General features: G+C 46.4%; 3 protein-coding genes across 4 annotated transcripts in view; 1 reads left to right on the top strand and 2 right to left on the bottom strand.

Annotated features, from left to right (window-relative positions):
- IGSF21 (immunoglobin superfamily member 21) overlaps positions 1-23,017 on the bottom strand; it is a 419,989-nt gene that overhangs the window by 101,690 nt on the left and 295,282 nt on the right. The window lies entirely within an intron of this gene.
- LOC138651141 (uncharacterized) lies at positions 11,614-14,754 on the top strand. The gene is made up of 5 exons (XM_069741159.1): positions 11,614-11,696; positions 11,845-12,040; positions 12,190-12,349; positions 13,274-13,610; positions 14,719-14,754. Exons 2-5 carry the CDS (start codon positions 11,887-11,889, stop codon positions 14,752-14,754), a joined length of 687 nt encoding a protein of 228 aa, XP_069597260.1. The 5' UTR covers positions 11,614-11,696; positions 11,845-11,886.
- Positions 14,161-17,531, bottom strand: LOC138651981 (uncharacterized). The gene is made up of 2 exons (XM_069742644.1): positions 16,953-17,531; positions 14,161-16,797 (listed from the first exon to the last, which is right to left on the bottom strand). The coding sequence occupies exons 1-2, from the start codon at positions 17,297-17,299 to the stop codon at positions 15,912-15,914; spliced, it is 1,233 nt and encodes a 410-aa protein (XP_069598745.1). The 5' UTR covers positions 17,300-17,531; the 3' UTR covers positions 14,161-15,911.

The raw sequence follows: 23,017 nt of genomic DNA, 5'->3' as shown, positions 1-23,017 counted from the left end.
GTGCCCGGCGGGTGGAATGCGGACAGGTAACTATGAGATACTTACCTGCTCCCGGCGTCCCTGGCTCCTTCTCCCGGACAGCTGGTCTTCGGTGCCGCAGCCTCTTCCTCTGTCAGCGGTCACCGTTACCGCTCATAAGAGAAATGAATATGCGGCTCCACTCCTATGGGAGTGGAGTCCATATTCATAACTTTAATGAGCGGTAACGGTGACCGCTGAACAGGGGAAGAGCTGCGGCACCGAAGACCGTGGGACGGGCAGGGGGAGCGCCGGGACTAGGTGAGTATGCGATAGTCCTCTCTCCCCATCAACCGCCGACCCCACCGCCGATCATGACTCGAGTATAAGCAGAGAGGGGCACTTTCAGCCCAAAAATTTGGGCTGAAAATCTCGGCTTATACTCGAGTATATACGGTATATAGTGGAAACACCCCACAAGAGTGGTAATATACTAGGAACAAGAGCAGTTACATGTGCTCCTCACAAAATTAGAATATCATCAAAAAGTGAATTTATTTTAGTTCTTCAATACAAAAAAAAAGTATATAGGCTGTACATAGGCTGTAAGCCATAATCCTCAACATTAACAGAAATAAACACGTGCAATAGATCACTCTGAGTGCAATGACTCTATAGAATATAGGAGTTTCACTTTTTGATATTATAATTTTGTGAGAAGCCCCTGTATATACCAGAAACACCCCACAAGAGTCTCCGTCAGGCGCCATTAATAGTGTGTAAGTGTTCGAGCACCTATGTAATTATCTATAGATACACTTGCTCTCTCACCTCTCAGTTTTCAGTACGCAGCACACGCCGCATAGTTATACATACACAATGTGAAATCAGAAAGAGATGATCAGTTTAGAAATCAGCAGCTAAATTAAATTGAATATATCATAGAAGTTTTGCATAACGACATGTGTTGAGCAGCGCTGCTTGGAGGGTGCACGGTGGTGGATCTAGCAGACGACGTCTTGTATGTAGTCCCCAGGTGATCTAGCGCCATCAGGATGAACTTGTCTCACTGACAGATTATCCTGCCCTCCCTCCTTTCAATGTCACACAAGCCAAGGAAAACGGCAGCATGGTGGCTCAGTGGTTAACACAGCAGCTCAGTGGTTAGCACTGCAGCCTTGCAGAGCTGGGGTCCTGGATTCAAATCCCACCAAGGAGTTTGTATGTTCTCCCCGTGTTTGCGTGGGTTTCCTCTGGGTTCTCCGGTTTCCTCCCACACGCCAAATATATACTAGGTAATTTAGATTGTGAGCCCCATTGGTGATAATGTTTGTAAAAAGCTGCGGAATATGATAGCGCTATATAAGCAAAAGTATAATAACAAATAATTTGCAGGGAAGAACCAGGAGGCAGTGCTATCTGTACCCACCTAATTTACAGGGAGGAACTAGGAGGCAGTACTACAGTATCTGTGTGCACATCATTTACTGAGAGGAACAAGGAGGCAGTACTATCTGTACCCACATGATTTACAGGGAGGAACTAGGAGGCAGTACTATCTGTACCCACATGATTTACAGGGAGGAACCATGAGGCAGTACTATTTGTATCTACATATTTACAGGTAGGAACTAGGAGGCAGTACTATCTGTATCTACATATTTACAGGTAGAAACCAGGAGGCAGTGTTATCTGGACCCACATGATTTACAGGGAACTAGGAGGCAGTACTAAAGGAACTAGGAGGCAGTACTATCTGTACCCACATGAATTACAGGGAGGAACTAGGAGGCAGTACTATCTGTACCCACATGAATTACAGGGAGGAGCCATGAGGCAGTACCTACATATTTACAGGTAAGAACAGGAGGCAGTACTATATGTATCTACATATTTACCGGTAGGAACCAGGAAGCAGTACTATTTGTACCTAAATATTTACAGGTGGGAACCAGGAGGCTGTACTATCTGTATCTACATATTTACAGGTAGGAACCAGGAGACAGTACTATCTGTACCCACATCTTTTACAGGGAGGAACAAGGAGGCAGTACTATCTGTACTCACATCTTTTACAGGGAGGAACTAGGAGGCAGTACTATTTGCACATACATCAATTACAGGGAGGAACCAGGAGGCAGTACTATCTGTACCTACCTGATCTAATAGAAGGCAGTACTATCTGTAAATACATCATTTACATATTAATTAGGCAGTATGGCTGTACAATTTGTATATTCACAATATACATTATTAGTCAAGGAGGCGGTACCATGTATCCTCTATAGCACTGAGGAATCCTCACCCAAGAATTACTAAGAACTCTGGAAGGAAGTACACGATCTACAGAAAACGTTGCGACCGTCCTTCCTAATTATTATCATCGTCTTGTGAAGTGCAGGCGCCTGGGAGCATATAGTGTAACGTGGTGATCACTGATTGCTCGGCGCTCCTACAGAAGGATCCATCAGAACTGAGGGTAACGCGGGAAAGAGGAGAACACACGTTATCATATCACCAGTTATACAAACACAGAACCAGAAGAACTGGCGGGATAGAAAATTCCTTTAAGCCTCGATCCGAGCACTCGCTACCTGTGACTTATTTACTGTCTTGTTGTCACCGATTCCTTTACTGGGGAGAAGATCGCAGAAGATAAAGACATAAGACGCAGAGATCAATCCGTTCAGTGAATTGGCGAAAATGTAATTGAAATCTTCCCCAGAACGAGGGGAAGTCTAATAAAGCCGCATAACGAGGTGGTCAAGACGGTTAGCAGCAGAAATTGCCTTAAACCCACACGGAGAAATGAGATCTACCAGGAGGAGGCGAGGGGCCGCCAGCAAGCTGGGTAAGGCTTACCAGCAGACATTCTCCGCTCCCTCGGTAATCAGGAGCCGGAATTCACTGCTCACAAACGAGAGACTTCAAATCAGCTGATTAATTTAAGAGGAAATCAAAAAGACGAAGTATAGAGAATCAGGAGGGCCTGCCATGTTCATCAGGAGGAAGGTACCACGGCTGGTCACCATGAGGTACATAGTGGGGGGACGGCTAGGGGGCTTACAGGGCCAGAGTATAAAACCGCACTGATATAAATGTGCACATGTAAGTGACAAACAGGCCTCAGCACGGACGTGTCATGATATATTCCACCAGCAGTCACATCTCTGCACTCCCCCATGCTTTACACTGCAGCTCTGCCCGTTCACACTGGGCACCCGCGCAGGTCCTCACTACATGGAGAGAGGATTTCCATTATAAGGACAGAATATAAACTTCAAGCGGCAAGAACGTCAGATTTTGGGCAGCAGTTTGCAGATTAGCAGGGATTCTCGGCGCTTGTCGCCAGCTCCGCTCTTGCGTGGCATCGCCGATACACACATGAATAATAGGACAAGATGTCTTATTCATCTAGTGTGAGAGAACGGAGAACCTTTGATGAATGTGCCGTCTAAATGCCCACATTTCCATCATAGACGTCTTTGATGAATCCGTCTCAGATAAAATAAAATGCATTTGGAATATTATCTCCGGCAAATGGAGTTTCATGAATCAACCAGCAAAATGGACAAAAAAAACACATGGAGATCTACAAAAAACGCCTTTGAACTGATGGATTATGGGTAAAAGAAAGAGAAAAATATCAGCTAAAATGCCAGAGTGTTAATATTCATCTCTGACGAGAACTCGCAGGGACATGGCGGCGGTGTACGAGTGCGCAGTACTGAACACGGCGCCGTCCAGGCATTCATCAACTATGCCGTATTCTGTACAAAGTCACAAAACAATTCAAGGCCAAATATAAAGATGCGCACTGAGAATATTGTACAAACTTCAGAAACATCAGCGACATCCTGATCAATGTGGAGTGTGAGGAAAATGTATATAATAAGTTTAGTTTATCTGCCAGCACATACTGTGGGCATTGACCCCACCTTCACTTCAAGGTTTAGCTTTTCTTTTCAATGGGTGTAGAAGAGCTTTTATTGCCTCTTGCTGCATTCCTGACTTTCAGCTCCCAAACCCCTCATGCCCCTCCTAAAGGAATTTTTACGATCGGTATAGATGCATAGACGGTTGTACCAGCTGAAACTGGTTGGATCTCCCTTTTAAAACATGAGGTTCTTTGTCCTAATATTGCAAGATATTGGGCCAACGATTTAGGCTAGGAAACTAAAAAGTACATATTGTTAACGTCCATCGGCGGATCTCTCAGCCGCTGTAAACATGAGCCTCTAACTCCATCAGGTACAAAGTATGGATTTCTCTGGAACTGTGCGTCCCAAATAGCACTAATTTGGTCTCATTAGAAAGCCAATTTTAAAATAAGGTGAATGCTGGGTGTGTTATGATTCTCTAATGTTCTGGACCGAAAATACACAAATTATAAGAATTGTTGGAGAAAACTATAAGGCTGAGGAGAGAGGGGGGTCTGGGTAAACCAGCCCTGTTGGTGATGTCACGGGCTGCAGTTTATAAGTTTCTGCCAGGCCCCCAGCAGTTAGTTTTACCTGAGGAGCCCTGACTCCTAACCCTGATGAACTGGGACATATGGGAGCTCCGCTTACTAGCCTGGTTCTGCCTGCCATGATCTAAACACATGTAAGTGTTGATTTCTTATTTAATCCCTGTTATTTTTATAATTACCTTTGTACATATTTTCAATTGTCTCATATTGTAACATCTTTATATGCCTTTTTATAAACACTGCCTTAATTTCGGAGTAAAATATATAAATTACTAGTTTTCGTTCTTCCTGCTCTAAAACGTACCCTAAGCCTTCTGAAGGGAATTACGCTACTGTTTTGGGTTAGCTTTGGACCCGTTTAAACGGAGCTGGTGGCAGCATACCGTGTGCTGCCTTTGGGAGTCGTTGTAGCGACTGCGGCGTTGATAATTATTGTTCCTGCCTGAGTGGGAGTAGTTATATCGCCTCGCTGCAGCGTGCCCAATAGCCAGTACATAGCAGGCAGCCTTTCTGGCGACTAATTACCCTAGGTGCAGTACCTAGTCTGACCTGAGGGTGAGGGGGGCGCCAGAGAGCTGCAAGTTTTCAAGCGGAACTGTGAAGTGGGATATACATAAATCCCTGCAGTTCGTGGTATATTGAAGAGCAGTGGGATACCTAAAATAAGCCCCTGCTGTAAACTAAGAGGTCAATAGCCTTGTGTGTGTTGTTTCATCACATTGTAGCAGTGGAGGGATAACTAAGATAAGCCCCCCTGCACATGTAATATCCGTCTGTTGGCCTAAAGCCACCCGGATCGGTGACGTAGGGGTGACGGTCACGGTGTGAATCGTGACATGGAGAAAAACAGAAAATATCACAACAAAAAAAGTGACAAGAAACGAAAATAACGAATTTAAACAGAAAAACACGGAGTGCAGGACCCCGACCACGGTACCACTGTGTATATGTGACTGATATCAGCCTCGTATAACGCTCCAGTACTGATATAACCTCCAGACATTACATATGTGACTGATATCAGCCGCTCTTAAACGCTCCAGTACTGATATAACCTCGAGACATCACACCATATGTGACTGATATCAGCCCCTCTTATAACGCTCCAGTACTGATATAACCCCCAGACATTACATCATATGTGACTGATATCAGCCTCTTATAACGCTCCAGTACTGATATAACCTCGAGACATCACACCATATGTGACTGACATCAGCCCCTCTTATAACGCTCCAGTACTGATATAACCCCCAGACATTACATATGTGACTGATATCAGCCCCTCTTATAACGCTCCAGTACTGATATAACCTCGAGACATTACACCATATGTTCAAGTAAAAAGGGTAGCACACTGCAGCGCCAAAACATGCAAACTTGAAAACACGAAATTCGAACTGCATTACTGCACCAGAAATATGAAAAATGAGAGCTTTTAGCGCATAAAAATGGCCATATTTATGTGTACCTCGTAGCCACTTTACGGCATCTCTCTTATACGAGGTCCTACGCTTGACCTACCTCGCTGAGAATAAACGTCTCCATCTGAATGGGTACATGTGAAACCTCTTCTTGGACTCAAATTCTCTCTCTCTGTGGAGGGGTATTAGACCTACTATAATTAAAACACCTGTGGCTAGGAGGCGGGAGTGCACGATCAGAAGGCTAGAGAATACATTTCAAAAACCTTTTTACTTGACTATATACGAGTTGGCGACTCTGGGTTCGGCACCTGTTCACACTCAGTCTGTGTTTGGATGTGCAGGTCAGGTTTTTGAAATGTATTCTCTAGCCTTCTGATCGTGCACTCCCGCCTCCTAGCCACAGGTGTTTTAATTATAGTAGGTCTAATACCCCTCCACAGAGAGAGAGAATTTGAGTCCAAGAAGAGGTTTCACATGTACCCATTCAGATGGAGACGTTTATTCTCAGCGAGGTAGGTCAAGCGTAGGACCTCGTATAAGAGAGATGCCGTAAAGTGGCTACGAGGTACACATAAATATGGCCATTTTTATGCGCTAAAAGCTCTCATTTTTCATATTTCTGGTGCAGTAATGCAGTTCGAATTTCGTGTTTTCAAGTTTGCATGTTTTGGCGCTGCAGTGTGCTGCCCTTTTTACTTGACTATATACGAGTTGGCGACTCTGGGTTCGGCACCTGTTCGCACTCAGTCTGTGTTTGGATGTGCAGGTCAGGTTTTTGAAATTACACCATATGTGACTGATATCAGCCCCTCTTATAACGCTCCAGTACGGATATATTGACAGACTTCTTCTGTAATACACCCAATATCCTCGGCCCTGATCCCATGTTCTTCAGCCCGGTGGCCCATACAGGTGGGGATGCTGATTACACAGGACCCCGGAGGAGCTGTAGTCTCCGCACCCCCCATTATAAGTCACACTTGACACTTCCTCCTGTAAGGTGGCGGTATAACCTTGAGGAGATGACTCCGGACCTGTCCCGCCACAGACGCGGCCTCGTCTCACTGACACCTCTTGATTTAGAAATCTGCAATCAGAAGTAGACGGCACAGCCTCCACCATTGCGGGGGATGGGCGACTATTGATTTACAGTCTCTTAGGTAAAGAAGACAAAAAAACGATAAAAATAAAACCGTTCTTCATAAATCGTTTCCTCGTGTGAAATTTATCAAGAGGGAAGCAGAGAGCAGAACTATCTAAATGATAGAGAATCTCAATCTCTGACCTTCACGCTACAACAATGACAAGGTGGCGGCTTGGCTGACACCAGAGAGTCACAGAGACGCTCGCTGTAAACTCCTAAATCTTCCAGATATAATGGAGTGACAGAGAATGATCCATTGTTAGGCCGGTTCGGTACCAGAGGTATCAGTGTCCGTATGTGTAATACTTGCGCAGCAGATGTGTGCTGCATCAGTACCACATGTACCGGCACCTGGGAAGCAGCGGTACAGTCAGCGCTGTTCAGGGGCGCCGGGTGCTAAAGACGACTCTCATCTTTCTCCCCTGCTCTGCCAGCAATTAGTGTGAGCAGGAAAGAATGATGAGAGTTATTTTCAATTAAGAACAATGAGAGCAGGTTGCGGCTGATGGGACTATTACTCCCATCAGTCTATACCAGCTGCGGCTAATATCTGTGAGAGCAGGCGGCTTCTGATGGGAGTGTTCATCACCCGCCACCTGCACTATAAATAATTATAAAAATGGCGTGGGGGGTCCCCCCTCATTTTTAACAACCAGCCTTGCTAAAGCAGATAGCTGGGGGCTGGTGAGGGGCCACGGATATTGGCCCCCTCCAGCCTAAGAATAACAGCCCGCAGCCACCCAGAAATGGCACATCTTATAGAGGCGCCTATTCTGGCGCTTTGCCCGGAACTTCTCCTGTAGCGGTGGCAAGTGGGGGCGGTGAGGTCATCGAGGTTACCTCCGGTCACTGAGGCTGCGTTCCCAGCAGGGCTGTACTGCGGTGACCTCAGCACCGTGGGAAAAAGTCACTGAGTTCACCACAGTACAGCCGGTGATCTGCGGTGAAGTCACTGAGTTGACATGTGCACAGACCCAGACACCCAGTGAAAACTGTCACCACACGTACCAGAGGTACAGACGTGTGAAAGAGGCGTTACCATGTGTGGAGCATTACCAAAATGGAAAGAAGCCTCCAGTAAGGCACGCGGCGGATTGGGGGGGATGAATTGTCCCCAGCGCTGATCTCTGAGCTCGGACCCCTGTGTGATCAGCAAAAATCACAGAGGTAAGTTCACATCGTCTATAAATTGTACCGATCCCACGACAAGAATAATATCAATAACCCGAGACTGCGGGATCTGTGCCGACATCAAAAGGGAAAACCGATAACGACAGGCGTCCATCAAGTCCAACCAGGAGGGGACGGTGATAATGAGAGGGGGGAGAAGGGTCAGGACTTTGCTTCTCCCTATTGATGAAAGGAAAAAATAAAAGCCCCTGTTATAACTCCATCACCCTGAAGAAGTCACAGAGCCGCCTCTTCTCAGGCCCAAAGACCAGTTACAAAAACTGTGGACGGTCTTATCACCCGATTTAACAACATAAACTGCTTATACTATTACATAGATCTATTCGACCTGATGAAGTTGGTGTACTTATTATGAAAATGGCAGAACTGTTATACAATTCTTTTTGAGAATCTGACCTTCGCTGCCCCCCGCCTAATTGACAGCTCTAAGGTGTCTCACAGTTTCTGCTAAATCTTTGACCATGTAGGTCTGATAGCCAGTCCCTCACTGTTCCTCCACTTTAATGCTGGAATCTCCTCAGTGTTCCTCCTCCCTGCTGTGATATCACACTGCTGAGTGCAAGCTGCTGGTGTCCATCAGGCTGGAAGACTGAGTACACTGGACTTGTGAGTTCTCTCACGCTTCAGCTTGACTCATAAAATCTGCAGTTTAAAATAAGAATATACGACCATTCTGACATGGATTTTCACAAGAAGTACGCCTGCCTCATCAGGTCTAAATATAAAGAAAATGAGGTTACACAGTGACCCACATGATGCATCAACTTCAACACACATTATTCTGCCGCCAGTTCCTCCTCTGACCCTACAGAACGTAATATAAAGAGGTAATTAGCGGGTGGCATGGAGGGAACTTGCTTCTGATCCTTCTCACAAAGTCCCGATACCTTTCTCTATCTACTTCATCCAGAAATTAAAGTTTCACATCTGTAATCAAGAGTAGCACCCCAATAAAAGCCGCCATCTTCCAGGCGTAAAATCTGAAAGATAGGAAGAAGCTAGTGAGGAGCAAAGAGAACATCCGTGAGTGCCCCCTGTGGGCGATGTACTGACCGCAGCGAGGGTAGCCCCAATGGAGCGCCTTCCGCAGGATCTGGTGACGCTGCAATATCAAACCAATAAAACAGGACAAAATCATTAGCCTGACATTTGTGTAACACTGATTAGCAGACGAGAATATTCACAGCTCCCACGGCCCTGTATTATGTACTGCCGAGGTAGGAGAAAAACAGCAGAACAGTGAGCGCAGCTCTGGATGTCCGCGGAGTGTAAGAAGGGGTTAACCACAGAACAACGGAAAAAGAATGAAGGAAAACACACAGAGCACACAAAATGGGGATTTCAGCTTAAAGTGTAGAATAGTCAGCACCAAGCAGTGAGCCATCATCACTGGGGACATAGGGATAAGTCCATGGACTCGGCAGAGCCGGCACGGACGGCTCCACAAACATCCGACAGATCCATGAATTATGGAAAACACAAAAGTATTAAAATGCATCACAGCACAAAAGAGCAGAACTGTTTATCCTGCCGCAGCACTAAGTAATCCATCGATTAATCCAGATTTAAGATGTCAATTCGGGAAATTAATTGAATTATTTGCAGTAATAAACGACAGTGGAAGAAGCCGCGACTTATTTACTCTTCTAATTAGTTTGTTATCCGGCTCAGGACGAGCAGCTGCCAGCAATGGTGTCTCCGCAACGTTTCCTGCTCCGCAACGTTTCCTGCTCTGCTCCCCGAGTCTGTAACTGCAGCAGTGGCGTCTCCACAACGTTTGCTGCTCCGCAACGTCTCCTGCTCTGCTCCACGAGTCTGTAACTGTAGCAAAGGCGTCTCCGCAACGTTTCCTGCTCCGCAACGTCTACTGCTCTGCCCCCCGAGTCTGTAACTGTAGCAAAGGCGTCTCCGCAACGTTTCCTGCCCCGCTCCCTGAGTCTGTAAGGCTACGTTCACATTAGCGTCATGCGACGCTGCGTCGCCGACGCACGGCAACGCATGCGTCATGCGCCCCTATCTTTTACATTGGGGACGCGTTGTCGTGCGTTTTCGGTAAAACGCACGACGCATGCGTCGTTTCACCGCACCTGGGTGGCGTCGGAGACGCGACAATGTTGCATTTTTCGAGCGTCTAAAAAACGCATGCGTCGCACTTGCGTCGCTCGTGCGTCGACATTGCGTTAAAATCTCCATTGAAACACATTGACAACGCACTTGCGTCGCATGTGTGCGTCGTGCATGCGTTGTACGACGCATGCGTCGTTACATAAAATTGAACAAAAAGGTGTCTACACAGTGTCTAGACAGTGCAAACAGTAGATAAACATCCCCCCTATATAAAGAAAATGTTTGGATTGTTTGTCACTTCTACTGCAGCATCTTGAGGCAAGAAATCCATCACCAGAACACTTCTACACATCCCAGAACACTTCTACTTATCCGCTGTCCAGAGATGTAAGTATATAATGATTCTGTGCATTTTCTACATGTGGTTTAAAATTATTTTTGCAAGTTGTGTTTTATATTCTGCACTGTGGTTAAAGATATTGTTGTATTTTTAGTCTGGTTGTGATGTATGGCGTTGTATAGGATGGCGTTTCATTGTGTCTGCGGCCTTGATGATTGTTCTTTTCAGGATAGAATTTTATTTTCAATTATTTGGTTTGGTGGTGTTTTTTGTATTCAGTTGTGATGTTTAAAAATTGCGTTATATGATGGCGTTTAATAGTCTCCGGCCCTGACGGTTTTATTGTAAAGTATGGTAGTGCATAGAATGATTATGCGCCCTTTTACATGTAATAATTTTTTTATTGCAAGTTGTGTAGTTCTGCACTGTGGTTGTGTAAAGACATTGTTGTATGTTTCTGGCTGTGATGTATGGCGTTGTATGCCCTTCTATTGTCTCCGGCCCTGTCGGTTTTATTGTAAAGTATGGTGTTTTTAAATATTTACATTTTTTTCCTTTCAAAAATCTATTGTGTTTTTGGGGTTTCTTGCTCCGTGGATTACTGTACTTTAAAAAAAAAAAAAACTTTTGGTATTACAACATGGGGTCTGTTGTAGATCTTATCTTTAGGCTTTAGTTTAATCTGGCATTGGGTTGTCTCAGCCATTGTTTCTTTAATTTAATCAATGTGGCAGTGTTGTTTGCTCAGCGTTAGGTTGGAGTGCAATGTTGTTTGTGGTTTAAATGCCTTTTTTTTTTTATATTGCTGGATTGTGCATAGGAGCATAGGAACAATTATTTTGTTCTTTATTTCAGAATTGAATTAATAGTCATGGCCAGCGGCAGTGATTCCAGCACCCCACCGCTGAGGAGTGAGGTGAGTACATGATCTACTATTACTATATTCGCTTTCATTTGTAGATGGGTCACTCAACTTTTTGGTAAACTATTTTGCAGGCTTCATCAAGTGAGGAGAGCCAGGAGGAAGAGAGGGAGCAGGAGCAGAGACCGGAGCAGGAGCAGAGACCACGGGGCCAAGCTGTGGTTGCAGGACGGAGAGTAAGTTTTTTTTTAAACTTTTTTTTTTTTTTGGGCGGGTATGGGGGGTGGCGGGATGGGGTGGTGTTGTGTGTGGTAGGTGGCGGTGGAGGAGGTAGGGTCAACTTTTATTTATCTTGCAACAATTAATATTTTCCATTTTTTCTAGGTTTCACAACGGGCCCTGGATGAACCCCTCAACATCGACCTCATGGTGGCATCCATAGAGGAACGGGGCCCGTTGTGGGACAGCCGTGACCCCCGGCACGCGGACCAGGGCATATTGCGGTGTATGTGGAAAGAGGTGGCACAATTGCTGTGGGATGGCTTCGACAGCGCTTCCCCCACGGTCAAAGCTAGTTTTCGTAAGTATTTCCAAAATGCTGCTGTGACCCATCATGCTAGGATTACACAACTGTCTGTGATGTCTTCTATTGGTATTGCACACGGTTGCGTAATCGTTGTCAATATATTCTCTAAATTTTGTTGTGTTTTTTTATTTATTTATACACAGTTCGAAAACTGCGGACCAGATGGCGCTCCATGAAGGACCGTTTCAAGAGGGGCCTGAAAAAGGAAGGACAGGCCCGTAGTGGTGCAGCGGCTTCAAGGACCTCGGTTTACAAGTATAACCGTATACTGCAATTCTTGAGACCGGTCCTTGAAAGCAGAGAGTAAGTCTAGTACCTATGCACACACCTAGTTTTTACAACATGCATATTCACATACTACATTCCAGCCACTTAGCTTATTGCCCAGCCATTTATTTTGGCAAGTACAAAGTATTTAAATAAAAAAAAAAAGGTGAGTTCACCGAGGCGTGAAAAGTAAAAAATACATACTTTTATCCTCTTCAATCATAAGCAGAGGATGAAAAATCAGCACAATACCATAGACACTATCTACGCGTTTCAGGTGGCAGGGAACATCAGACCTGAAACACGTAGATAGTGTTTTTATTGTATTGTGCAGATGTTTCATCCTCTGCTTCTGATTGAAGTGAATAAAGTATTTTGTTTTTACTTTTCACGCCTCGTTGACCTCGAATTTATATTCATTTCTGGTATTCTCACACTTTACACAGCAGCTCCCTTCTGGGATTACTACAATGGTGAGCGTGACTTACTAGTAATGTCCCTGAAATCGGAAGTATACAGAACACAGAAAGCTAGTAGATTGGCCATGCCCAGCCAATATTTCATAGGGGATTAGTATAGTACCTATCCAGGTGTATCCCCGATTTAGTTATACACAAATAATTAAAATATTATAGACACGCCATACATTCCACTGCAAGGCAGGTTATGTTCCCATGCTTGCTCAGCTCAAAGGACCTGTGATGACGTCTCGGTCACATGACCGTGACGTCATGGCAATTCCAACGTAAGCATAATTGTCTGGCGTTAAATCGCAATCATGGGTGACTATTTGGAATAAAATAAATGTGTTTTTTTTAATATTGATGGTGCATATGCAGTGTCAAGATTAAAAATAGGTTAATATTAATGGCGGTAATGGATACCTGGCGGTAAAGTTAATTAATGACGCCTGTGAAATTTGATATTTAGTATACTAATGCTTTCCTTATGTTTTCACAGAACACACAGCAGCACCCGCGAGCCTGTCCGACCCTCTGGAGCGGTCCTTTGTGAAGCGCCATCTCAAGCCTCGCAGCCATCCCACAGCGAGAGCAGGTCTGCACCACCACAATCTGGCGAACCGGCAGCCGGTCCATCAGATGTTCCCCTGGCCGAGGCCTCTGTCGCTCCTTCCTTCGGGTCTTCCCGACAGCGTCAGCGGGCCTCGGACAGGGCGCCCATGCCCGAATTTTTACATTTGAGTACCGTCTTTCAGAATGGTTTCAAGGCGCTGTGCGATAAAATGTCAAATATCGAGCGGCGTCTTGAAAACATCGAAACGGATCTCGCGAGGCTGGCGAAACATTTTTTTAATGCCCTTCACAACGGGATGGTTGAACATCTTACGCCGGAACTCCAGATTTCGGTCATGCAGGGCTGCAACAATCTTTATGTCACTGCTCTGCAGCAGGCTCGGGTCATGCAGTCAGCGACAAATGCGCCCACAGTACCATCGCTGGCTGCCATGACTCCGACTCCTGCTGCAGAGCACCACCACAGAGGTCCGCGTGACGAGGGCCACCGCCACCGCCACCACAGAACAGAGCCCCAAAGGTCGGAGCAAGACCGGCCTTCAAGGGCACACGGGCACAGACGGGAAGCCGACCCACACACAGAGGGAGAGAGCAGGAAAAAAAAGAAGACCAAGACGACGACGACTAGCACTACGACCTTGGCTATGGCTGCTCCCACAACTACCACCAGAACACAGCCTGGGTCGACCCGGAGCACACCAAGTACCCAGGCTGGGTCTACACGGAGCACACCCAGTACCCAGCCTGGGTCTACAAGGAGCACACCGTCAACACAGCCTGGGTCGACCCGGAGCCGCCAGCCAAGCACACTGGTCGTCGTCCCTCCTCCTCCTCCCTCACCTGCTTTGGAAGTATCCCAACAGTGGATGGATGTCGGCATCCCGTCAAGTATCATTGAATATGCTGCTGCTTCCTCCCCCTCGTCCTCCTCCTCCTCGTCCTCCTCCTCGGTCTCTTCCACACCCACCAGAAGTGAGGGATATCAATCCCCTTTAGTTGTGGATGTAGGTACCCCGTAATGTTATGTCCCTAATTTTTTTTCCTGTCCCAAAATAAAAAATTTATTTGGTTTACAAAAAATTGGTTTTTATTGTCTCAAATAAAGTTTTCACCAAATGACACCTTGCGCCGTATACACAAATATTGTCTTTGTAACACCTGATGTGCAATGTCTGACAATATTTTTTAGTTTTTTTTTTATTAATTGTTTTATAGGCCTGGCGCTCATTGTACTATCAGCTGTTACAAACACAACCAGCATTGCTCAATATGTCAAGTTTAAAATGTACCATCACACAACGATTTCAGTATAGATAAAGTTGGTTTATTTGTGTAACCAACGTTATCTTTTCTGTAATCGTAAAACGATAGAGCCCCTGCTGTGAGATTTTGGGTGTCAACGAATGATTATGATTTTTTTTTGTTACCCACGCTGTCATTGTTGGATCGGCGAGTTAGACACCGATCAAGCGATGTCTTTATTTTAAAATAGGTAATATTGGGTTACTAGCGCAGTGTTTTAAACACTCAAATAAAAATTAAAAAATACCCCACAAATCAAAAAAGGTGTCAACCACGTCCCTCGCCGTCATCTTTCCGCAATTACTTACACTGTGATTCCCGCCCGTAAATCAGAGCACACCGTTAATAATAAACGCTGTACTGTGGTTTAGGGCTGGCACAGTACGGAAAGCTGACGGCGATGGACGTGTCACACACCGTAATAAAATGTTGTTTTGTATTTTTAATAACTACATTTACAATGGTAAACATCGTGAGTGCGGCCATGCGCTTCATAACATTTCCCAGATTACACGGGACTTGCTCTTTTTGGGTTGCTGGAGAGCTGGCTGTGTGACAGCTCTCCATCAACCACACGACCAATAAACAACGATCACGGTCCGGTGGTATCACTGGTAGTTATCGTTGTAGAATAGTTTTATTAATGTACCTTAAAGGGAACCTGTCACCTGAATTTGGTGGGACTGTTTTTGGCTCATATGGGCAGAGTTTTGGGGTGTTCCAGTCCCACAAAATACAGGTGACTGGTTCCCTTTAAAATATTGGTCAGGTGAGGTGGAAGCAATGTTCACAGTGTCGCCACTATTTGACTCTGGACAAATTCTACCATCCTGAGTACAATAGTGTTAACTCTGTAGAGTTTTGCAAACATGATAGTTTCCCTCCTTGTCAAGCCAGGTTCCATATGAAAATAGTCTTCAGTATTAATTATGGTTAACAAGGTGGGAGCCGATGAAGTTTTATACGTCAAAACTATGGTACTCACGGCTGCAAATTTTATTGTTTTGTCACAGTCCATTTGGGTACTGGTGCTCACATAAATTTTGTGGGACAATCATTACTTTCAATAAAATAGGATTTTTTACAATTACTATGGAAAAACGGATGGGAGATTTGTTTTGTGAAAACGGAAAGGCGGAAAGGCACAATAAACTTTATTAACAAACACAACGCATTAGACAATCGGGTGACATTAATAACCAAACATATGATGGTTACATGGGCTCCTCAGTGTTTACATAACATCATAACAACACGTTGAATTACACCATTTGATCTTGCCAAGAAACACGGCCAACATCGGAAACAAAATATGCAGCAAATTGGTCCCTCATATGAGCAATCTCCAAAGTTGTCCGCAGAGGATGAGCTTGATAATCAGGCAATGGATTTTGTATGGGTTCATCGAGTTCAACGTTGACTCTCTCTTTATCAATAATAAAATTGTGTAGAACCACACACGCCTTCACCACCTCATCCACTGTCTCAATTTTCAAATTTATTGCGGATCCTAAGATACGCCATTTGGACACCAGAATGCCAAAGGCGCACTCCACAGTTCTTCGGGCCCTGGACAGTCTATAATTAAAAATACTTTTTGTGCGGTCCAACCCCCGACTAGAGTACGGTTTAAGTAGGTTGCCACACATTTGAAAAGCCTCATCCCCAACCACAACAAATGGCAGGGCCGGGCCTTCGGTGTTAGGAAGAGGTCGTGGATGGGGGAAATTAAAATTGTTCTCGTATAATCTTCGGCCCATGTCAGACTCCTTAAATGTCCGTGAATCATTTGCACGACCAAACGCTCCAATGTCCACAGCGAGAAACCTGCAGTCCGCACCTGCAATTGCCATCAGCACGGTGGAAAAGTATTTTTTATAATTATAAAAAAGAGATCCACTTCTTGAAGGCTTGGTAATCCTAATGTGCTTGCCATCCACGGCTCCGATACAGTTAGGGAAATCACAAACTTTTTCAAATTTTTTGGCGTTGGCATGCCATAATTCTCTTGTAGGGATGGGTAAAAATTCCTCCCTGAGGTTGTCCCACAATGCGCGGCATGTGTCTGCAATAATACCCGACAGTGTTGAGACTCCAATCCGAAACTGGAAATGCAGTGATCTCAATGTCTCTCCGGTAGCCAGGAAACTGACAAGAAGAAAAATAAATAAATAAATATAATTAATTTAATTGTTATGAAAGAATTTTTCATTTTTAATTACAATCCCCCACCCCAAAAAACAAAAACACGTTAATTTAAAAAGTGGCAAGAACATATAAATCCTTCACATTCCATTACGTACCGTAGAGTCACCAGCAGACGTTCCTCAGGGGAAATCGATTTACGGAGCTGCGTGTCCTGCCTGGAAATGGCTCCTTCCACCAGACGCAGCAGATATCGGAAGCTGTCTTTTGACATCCTGGTGTACTCAAAATATTTGTCCTGGTTCTCATTTAATTCGCCAAAAAGACAATGGTACACTCCACGACTCTCTCGGACTTCCACTATAGGGTGTAGCCAAAAACGCCGACGACTCCTTCTCCGTTGTTTGTCTCTTTTCCTCTGTTCTTGACAGGCAAAAGCATAAGCTATAGCAAGGGCTAATTCCAGCTGAAAAGTGAGGTAGATACTCTCCATGGAACGATCCATCTTGATGCTCTATGGTTGGAAATAATGTATGCCGGGGTATATATACCACTATTACATTAATACCCACCCCCATCTACCCATTGGTGGCATTATCGATTGTCTAGACACTAGACCCACCCTCTTCTATTCATTGGTGGTGTTATCTAGTGTCTAGACACTAAATTGTGTGTAAAGATCTAATCAGTGTTTGACAACGCATGCGTCGTAAAACGCTGCGTTTTTGTAAAAACGCACCAAAAATGCTGCGTTTTACGACGCATGCGTCCGACGCTTGCGTCACAAAAGTTGCGTTTTTGCGTGCGTTTCCGATGCGTCGTGCGTTGCGTCGGCGACGCAGCGTCGCATGACGCTAATGTGAACGTAGCCTAACTGCAGAAATGGCGTCTCCGCAGAGTTACCTGCTCCGCAACGTTTGCTGCTCTGCTCCCCAAGTCTGTAACTGCAGCAATGGTGGCGTCTCCGCAACATTTCCTGCTCCGCAACATTTCCTGCTCCGCAACATTTCCTGCTCTGCAACATTTCCTGCTCTGCCCCCCGGGTCTGTAACTGCAGCAATGGCGTCTCCGCAACGTTTCCTGCTCTGCTCCCCGAGTCTGTAACTGCAGCAATGGCGTCTCCGCAACATTTCCTGCTCTGCAACATTTCCTGCTCTGCCCCCCGGGTCTGAAACTGCAGCAATGGCGTCTCCGCAACGTTTCCTGCTCTGCTCCCCGAGTCTGTAACTGCAGCAATGGCGTCTCCGCAACATTTCCTGCTCTGCAACATTTCCTGCTCTGCCCCCCGGGTCTGAAACTGCAGCAATGGCGTCTCCACAACGTTTCCTGCTCTGCTCCCCGAGTCTGTAACTGCAGCAATGGCGTCTCCGCAACGTTTCCTGCTCTGCTCCCCGAATCTGTAACTGCAGCAATGGCGTCACCGCAACGTTTCCTGCTTCACAACGTTTCCTGCTCTGCTCCCTGAGTCTGTAACTGCAGCAATGGCGTCTCCGCAACGTTTCCTGCTCCGCAACGTTTCCTGCTCTGATCCCCTAGTCTGTAACTGCAGCAATGGCGTCTCTGCAACGTTTCCTGCTCCGCAACGTTTCCTGCTCTGCTCCCTGAGTCTGTAACTGCAGCAATGCCGTCTCCGCAACGTTTCCTGCTTCGCAACGTTTCCTGCTCTGCTCCCTGAGTCTGTAACTGCAGCAATGCCGTCTCCGCAACGTTTCCTGCTTCGCAACGTTTCCTGCTCTGCTCCCCGAGTCTGTAACTGCAGCAATGGCGTCTCCGCAACATTTCCTGCTCTGCAACATTTCCTGCTCTGCCCCCCGGGTCTGAAACTGCAGCAATGGCGTCTCCGCAACGTTTCCTGCTCTGCTCCCCGAGTCTGTAACTGCAGCAATGGCGTCTCCGCAACATTTCCTGCTCTGCAACATTTCCTGCTCTGCCCCCCGGGTCTGAAACTGCAGCAATGGCGTCTCCACAACGTTTCCTGCTCTGCTCCCCGAGTCTGTAACTGCAGCAATGGCGTCTCCGCAACGTTTCCTGCTCTGCTCCCCGAATCTGTAACTGCAGCAATGGCGTCACCGCAACGTTTCCTGCTTCACAACGTTTCCTGCTCTGCTCCCTGAGTCTGTAACTGCAGCAATGGCGTCTCCGCAACGTTTCCTGCTCCGCAACGTTTCCTGCTCTGATCCCCTAGTCTGTAACTGCAGCAATGGCGTCTCTGCAACGTTTCCTGCTCCGCAACGTTTCCTGCTCTGCTCCCTGAGTCTGTAACTGCAGCAATGCCGTCTCCGCAACGTTTCCTGCTTCGCAACGTTTCCTGCTCTGCTCCCTGAGTCTGTAACTGCAGCAATGCCGTCTCCGCAACGTTTCCTGCTTCGCAACGTTTCCTGCTCTGCTCCCTGAGTCTGTAACTGCAGCAATGGCGTCTCCGCAACGTTTCCTGCTCTGCTCCCCGTGTCTGTAACTGCAGCAATGGCGTCTCCGCAACGTTTCCTGCTCCGCAACGTTTCCTACTCTGCTCCCTGAGTCTGTAACTGCAGCAATGGCGTCTCCGCAACGTTTCCTGCTCTGCTCCCTGAGTCTGTAACTGCAGCAATGGCGTCACCGCAACGTTTCCTGCTCCGCTCTCCAAGTCTGTAACTGCAGAAATGGAGTCTCCGCAACGTTTCCTGCTCTGTTCCCTGAATCTGTAACTGCAGCAATGGCGTCTCCGCAACGTTTCCTGCTCCGCTCTCCAAGTCTGTAACTGCAGAAATGGAGTCTCCGCAACGTTTCCTGCTCTGTTCCCTGAATCTGTAACTGCAGCAATGGCGTCTCCGCAACAGAAACGGACCTGCTGCGCCTTGTAAAGCCACGCTGCATGTCCCTCTCCGCAGGTGCACATAGATGCATTTCTAGAATCTCGCCCACCATGCTGTCACCTCTGGCTGCTGCATAAATACGCAGCGTCATAACCGGCACAAGTCCTGAACGTAGGAACGTGCCCTGATTGTTCAGCATCAGATTGCTGTGTGAGATGCAGGGATTGGTGATACGTTGCAGCGTTTTATGCGGTCACCGTGCATTATACACTCTCCGGCTACCCTCACATTCATTACGAGGCATTATTTTCCATTATTCCCAGCACTCGCTCCGTACCGTGATTGCGCACAATGTGCGATTTTTCCGCTCTCTTCTAATCCACTGATTTCTACTATCAGTGGATTAATTGACAAATGGGGCCTCACTCATTAAAGACAGCATTTTTCCATTAAAATGTCATTTTCTGATTCAAAACCTGCAGATATTACTGATTTGAGGAGTTAAAAGCATCGACTGTCAGGAAGATCATCAATAGAGATGGAAATACGGTTAAATTAGCACTTAACATAAATTATGCAATGATTTGTCTTCGGGCGATAGTGGATTGGAACTTCATCAAGTCATGACCCGGTGAATGGAAAAGAAAAGGCACGAGAACAGCGGCCGCCATGATGGATCCTCCCCCTGTAGCCCCCAAATCATGTGGTGTACACCAAACAGTACAATGATGTCCAGGAGACTAACAGCCCCGCACAGCAGAGACAGAACCGGACCAGATATATGTATACAGGCCGAGACACGTGATGTCACCTGTATACAGAGATCCCCTCCTGTACAGCGATGTCACCTGTATACAGAGATCTCCTCCTGTACAGCGATGTCACCTGTATACAGAGATCCCCTCCTGTACAGCGATGTCACCTGTATACAGAGATCTCCTCCTGTACAGCGATGTCACCTGTATACAGAGATCTCCTCCTGTACAGCGATGTCACCTGTATACAGAGATCTCCTCCTGTACAGCAATGTCACCTGTATACAGAGATCCCCTCCTGTACAGCGATGTCACCTGTATACAGAGATCCCCTCCTGTACAGCGATGTCACCTGTATACAGAGATCTCCTCCTGTACAGCGATGTCATCTGTATACAGAGATCTCCTCCTGTCCAGTGATGTCACCTGTATACAGAGATCTCCTCCTGTACAGCGATGTCACCTGTATACAGAGATCTCCTCCTGTACAGCGATGTCACCTGTATACAGAGATCCCCTCCTGTACAGCGATGTCACCTGTATACAGAGATCTCCTCCTGTACAGCGATGTCACCTGTATACAGAGATCTCCTCCTGTCCAGCGATGTCACCTGTATACAGAGATCTCCTCCTGTACAGCGATGTCACCTGTATACAGAGATCTCCTCCTGTACAGCGATGTCACCTGTATACAGAGATCTCCTCCTGTACAGCGATGTCATCTGTATAGAGATCTCCTCCTGTACAGCGATGTCACCTGTATACAGAGATCTCCTCCTGTACAGCGATGTCACCTGTATACAGAGATCTCCTCCTGTACAGCGATGTCACCTGTATACAGAGATCTCCTCCTGTACAGCGATGTCACCTGTATACAGAGATCTCCTCCTGTACAGCGATGTCACCTGTATACAGAGATCCCCTCCTGTACAGCGATGTCACCTGTATACAGAGATCCCCTCCTGTACAGCGATGTCACCTGTATACAGAGATCTCCTCCTGTACAGCGATGTCATCTGTATACAGAGATCTCCTCCTGTCCAGTGATGTCACCTGTATACAGAGATCTCCTCCTGTACAGCGATGTCACCTGTATACAGAGATCTCCTCCTGTACAGCGATGTCACCTGTATACAGAGATCCCCTCCTGTACAGCGATGTCACCTGTATACAGAGATCTCCTCCTGTACAGCGATGTCATCTGTATACAGAGATCTCCTCCTGTCCAGTGATGTCACCTGTATACAGAGATCTCCTCCTGTACAGCGATGTCACCTGTATACAGAGATCTCCTCCTGTACAGCGATGTCACCTGTATACAGAGATCTCCTCCTGTACAGCGATGTCATCTGTATAGAGATCTCCTCCTGTACAGCGATGTCACCTGTATACAGAGATCTCCTCCTGTACAGCGATGTCACCTGTATACAGAGATCTCCTCCTGTACAGCAATGTCACCTGTATACAGAGATCCCCTCCTGTACAGCGATGTCACCTGTATACAGAGATCCCCTCCTGTACAGCTATGTCACCTGTATACAGAGATCTCCTCCTGTACAGCGATGTCACCTGTATACAGAGATCTCCTCCTGTCCAGTGATGTCACCTGTATACAGAGATCTCCTCCTGTACAGCGATGTCACCTGTATACAGAGATCCCCTCCTGTACAGCGATGTCATCTGTATACAGAGATCTCCTCCTGTCCAGTGATGTCACCTGTATACAGAGATCTCCTCCTGTACAGCGATGTCACCTGTATACAGAGATCTCCTTCTGTACAGTGATGTCATCTGTATACAGAGATCCGCTCAGTGATGTCATCTGTATACAGAGATCCCCTCAGTGATGTCATCTGTATACAGAGATCCCCTCCTGTACAGCAATGTCACCTGTATACAGAGATCTCCTCCTGTACAGCGATGTCACCTGTATACAGAGATCTCCTCCTGTACAGCGATGTCACCTGTATACAGAGATCTCCTCCTGTACAGCGATGTCATCTGTATACAGAGATCTCCTCCTGTACAGCGATGTCATCTGTATACAGAGATCCCCTCCTGTACAGTGATGTCACCTGTATACAGAGATCTCCTCCTGTACAGCGATGTCACCTGTATACAGAGATCTCCTCCTGTACAGCGATGTCATCTGTATACAGAGATCTCCTCCTGTACAGCGATGTCACCTGTATACAGAGATCCGCTCAGTGATGTCATCTGTATACAGAGATCTCCTCCTGTACAGTGATGTCACCTGTATACAGAGATCTCCTCCTGTACAGCGATGTCATCTGTATACAGAGATCTCCTCCTGTACAGCGATGTCACCTGTATACAGAGATCTCCTCCTGTACAGTGATGTCATCTGTATACAGAGATCTCCTCCTGTACAGCGATGTCACCTGTATGCAGAGATCTCCTCCTGTACAGTGATGTCACCTGTATACAGAGATCTCCTCCCATCCGGTGATGTCATCTGTATACAGAGATCTCCTCCTGTACAGCGATGTCATCTGTATAGAGAGATCTCCTCCTGTACAGCGATGTCACCTGTATACAGAGATCTCCTCCTGTACAGCGATGTCACCTGTATACAGAGATCTCCTCCTGTACAGCGATGTCACCTGTATACAGAGATCTCCTCCTGTACAGCGATGTCATCTGTATACAGAGATC

The sequence above is a fragment of the Ranitomeya imitator genome, chromosome 10 (assembly GCF_032444005.1).
Source record: "Ranitomeya imitator isolate aRanImi1 chromosome 10, aRanImi1.pri, whole genome shotgun sequence".
NCBI classification, from domain to species: Eukaryota; Metazoa; Chordata; class Amphibia; order Anura; family Dendrobatidae; genus Ranitomeya; species Ranitomeya imitator.
This window is presented reverse-complemented; position numbering and strand designations above follow the sequence as displayed.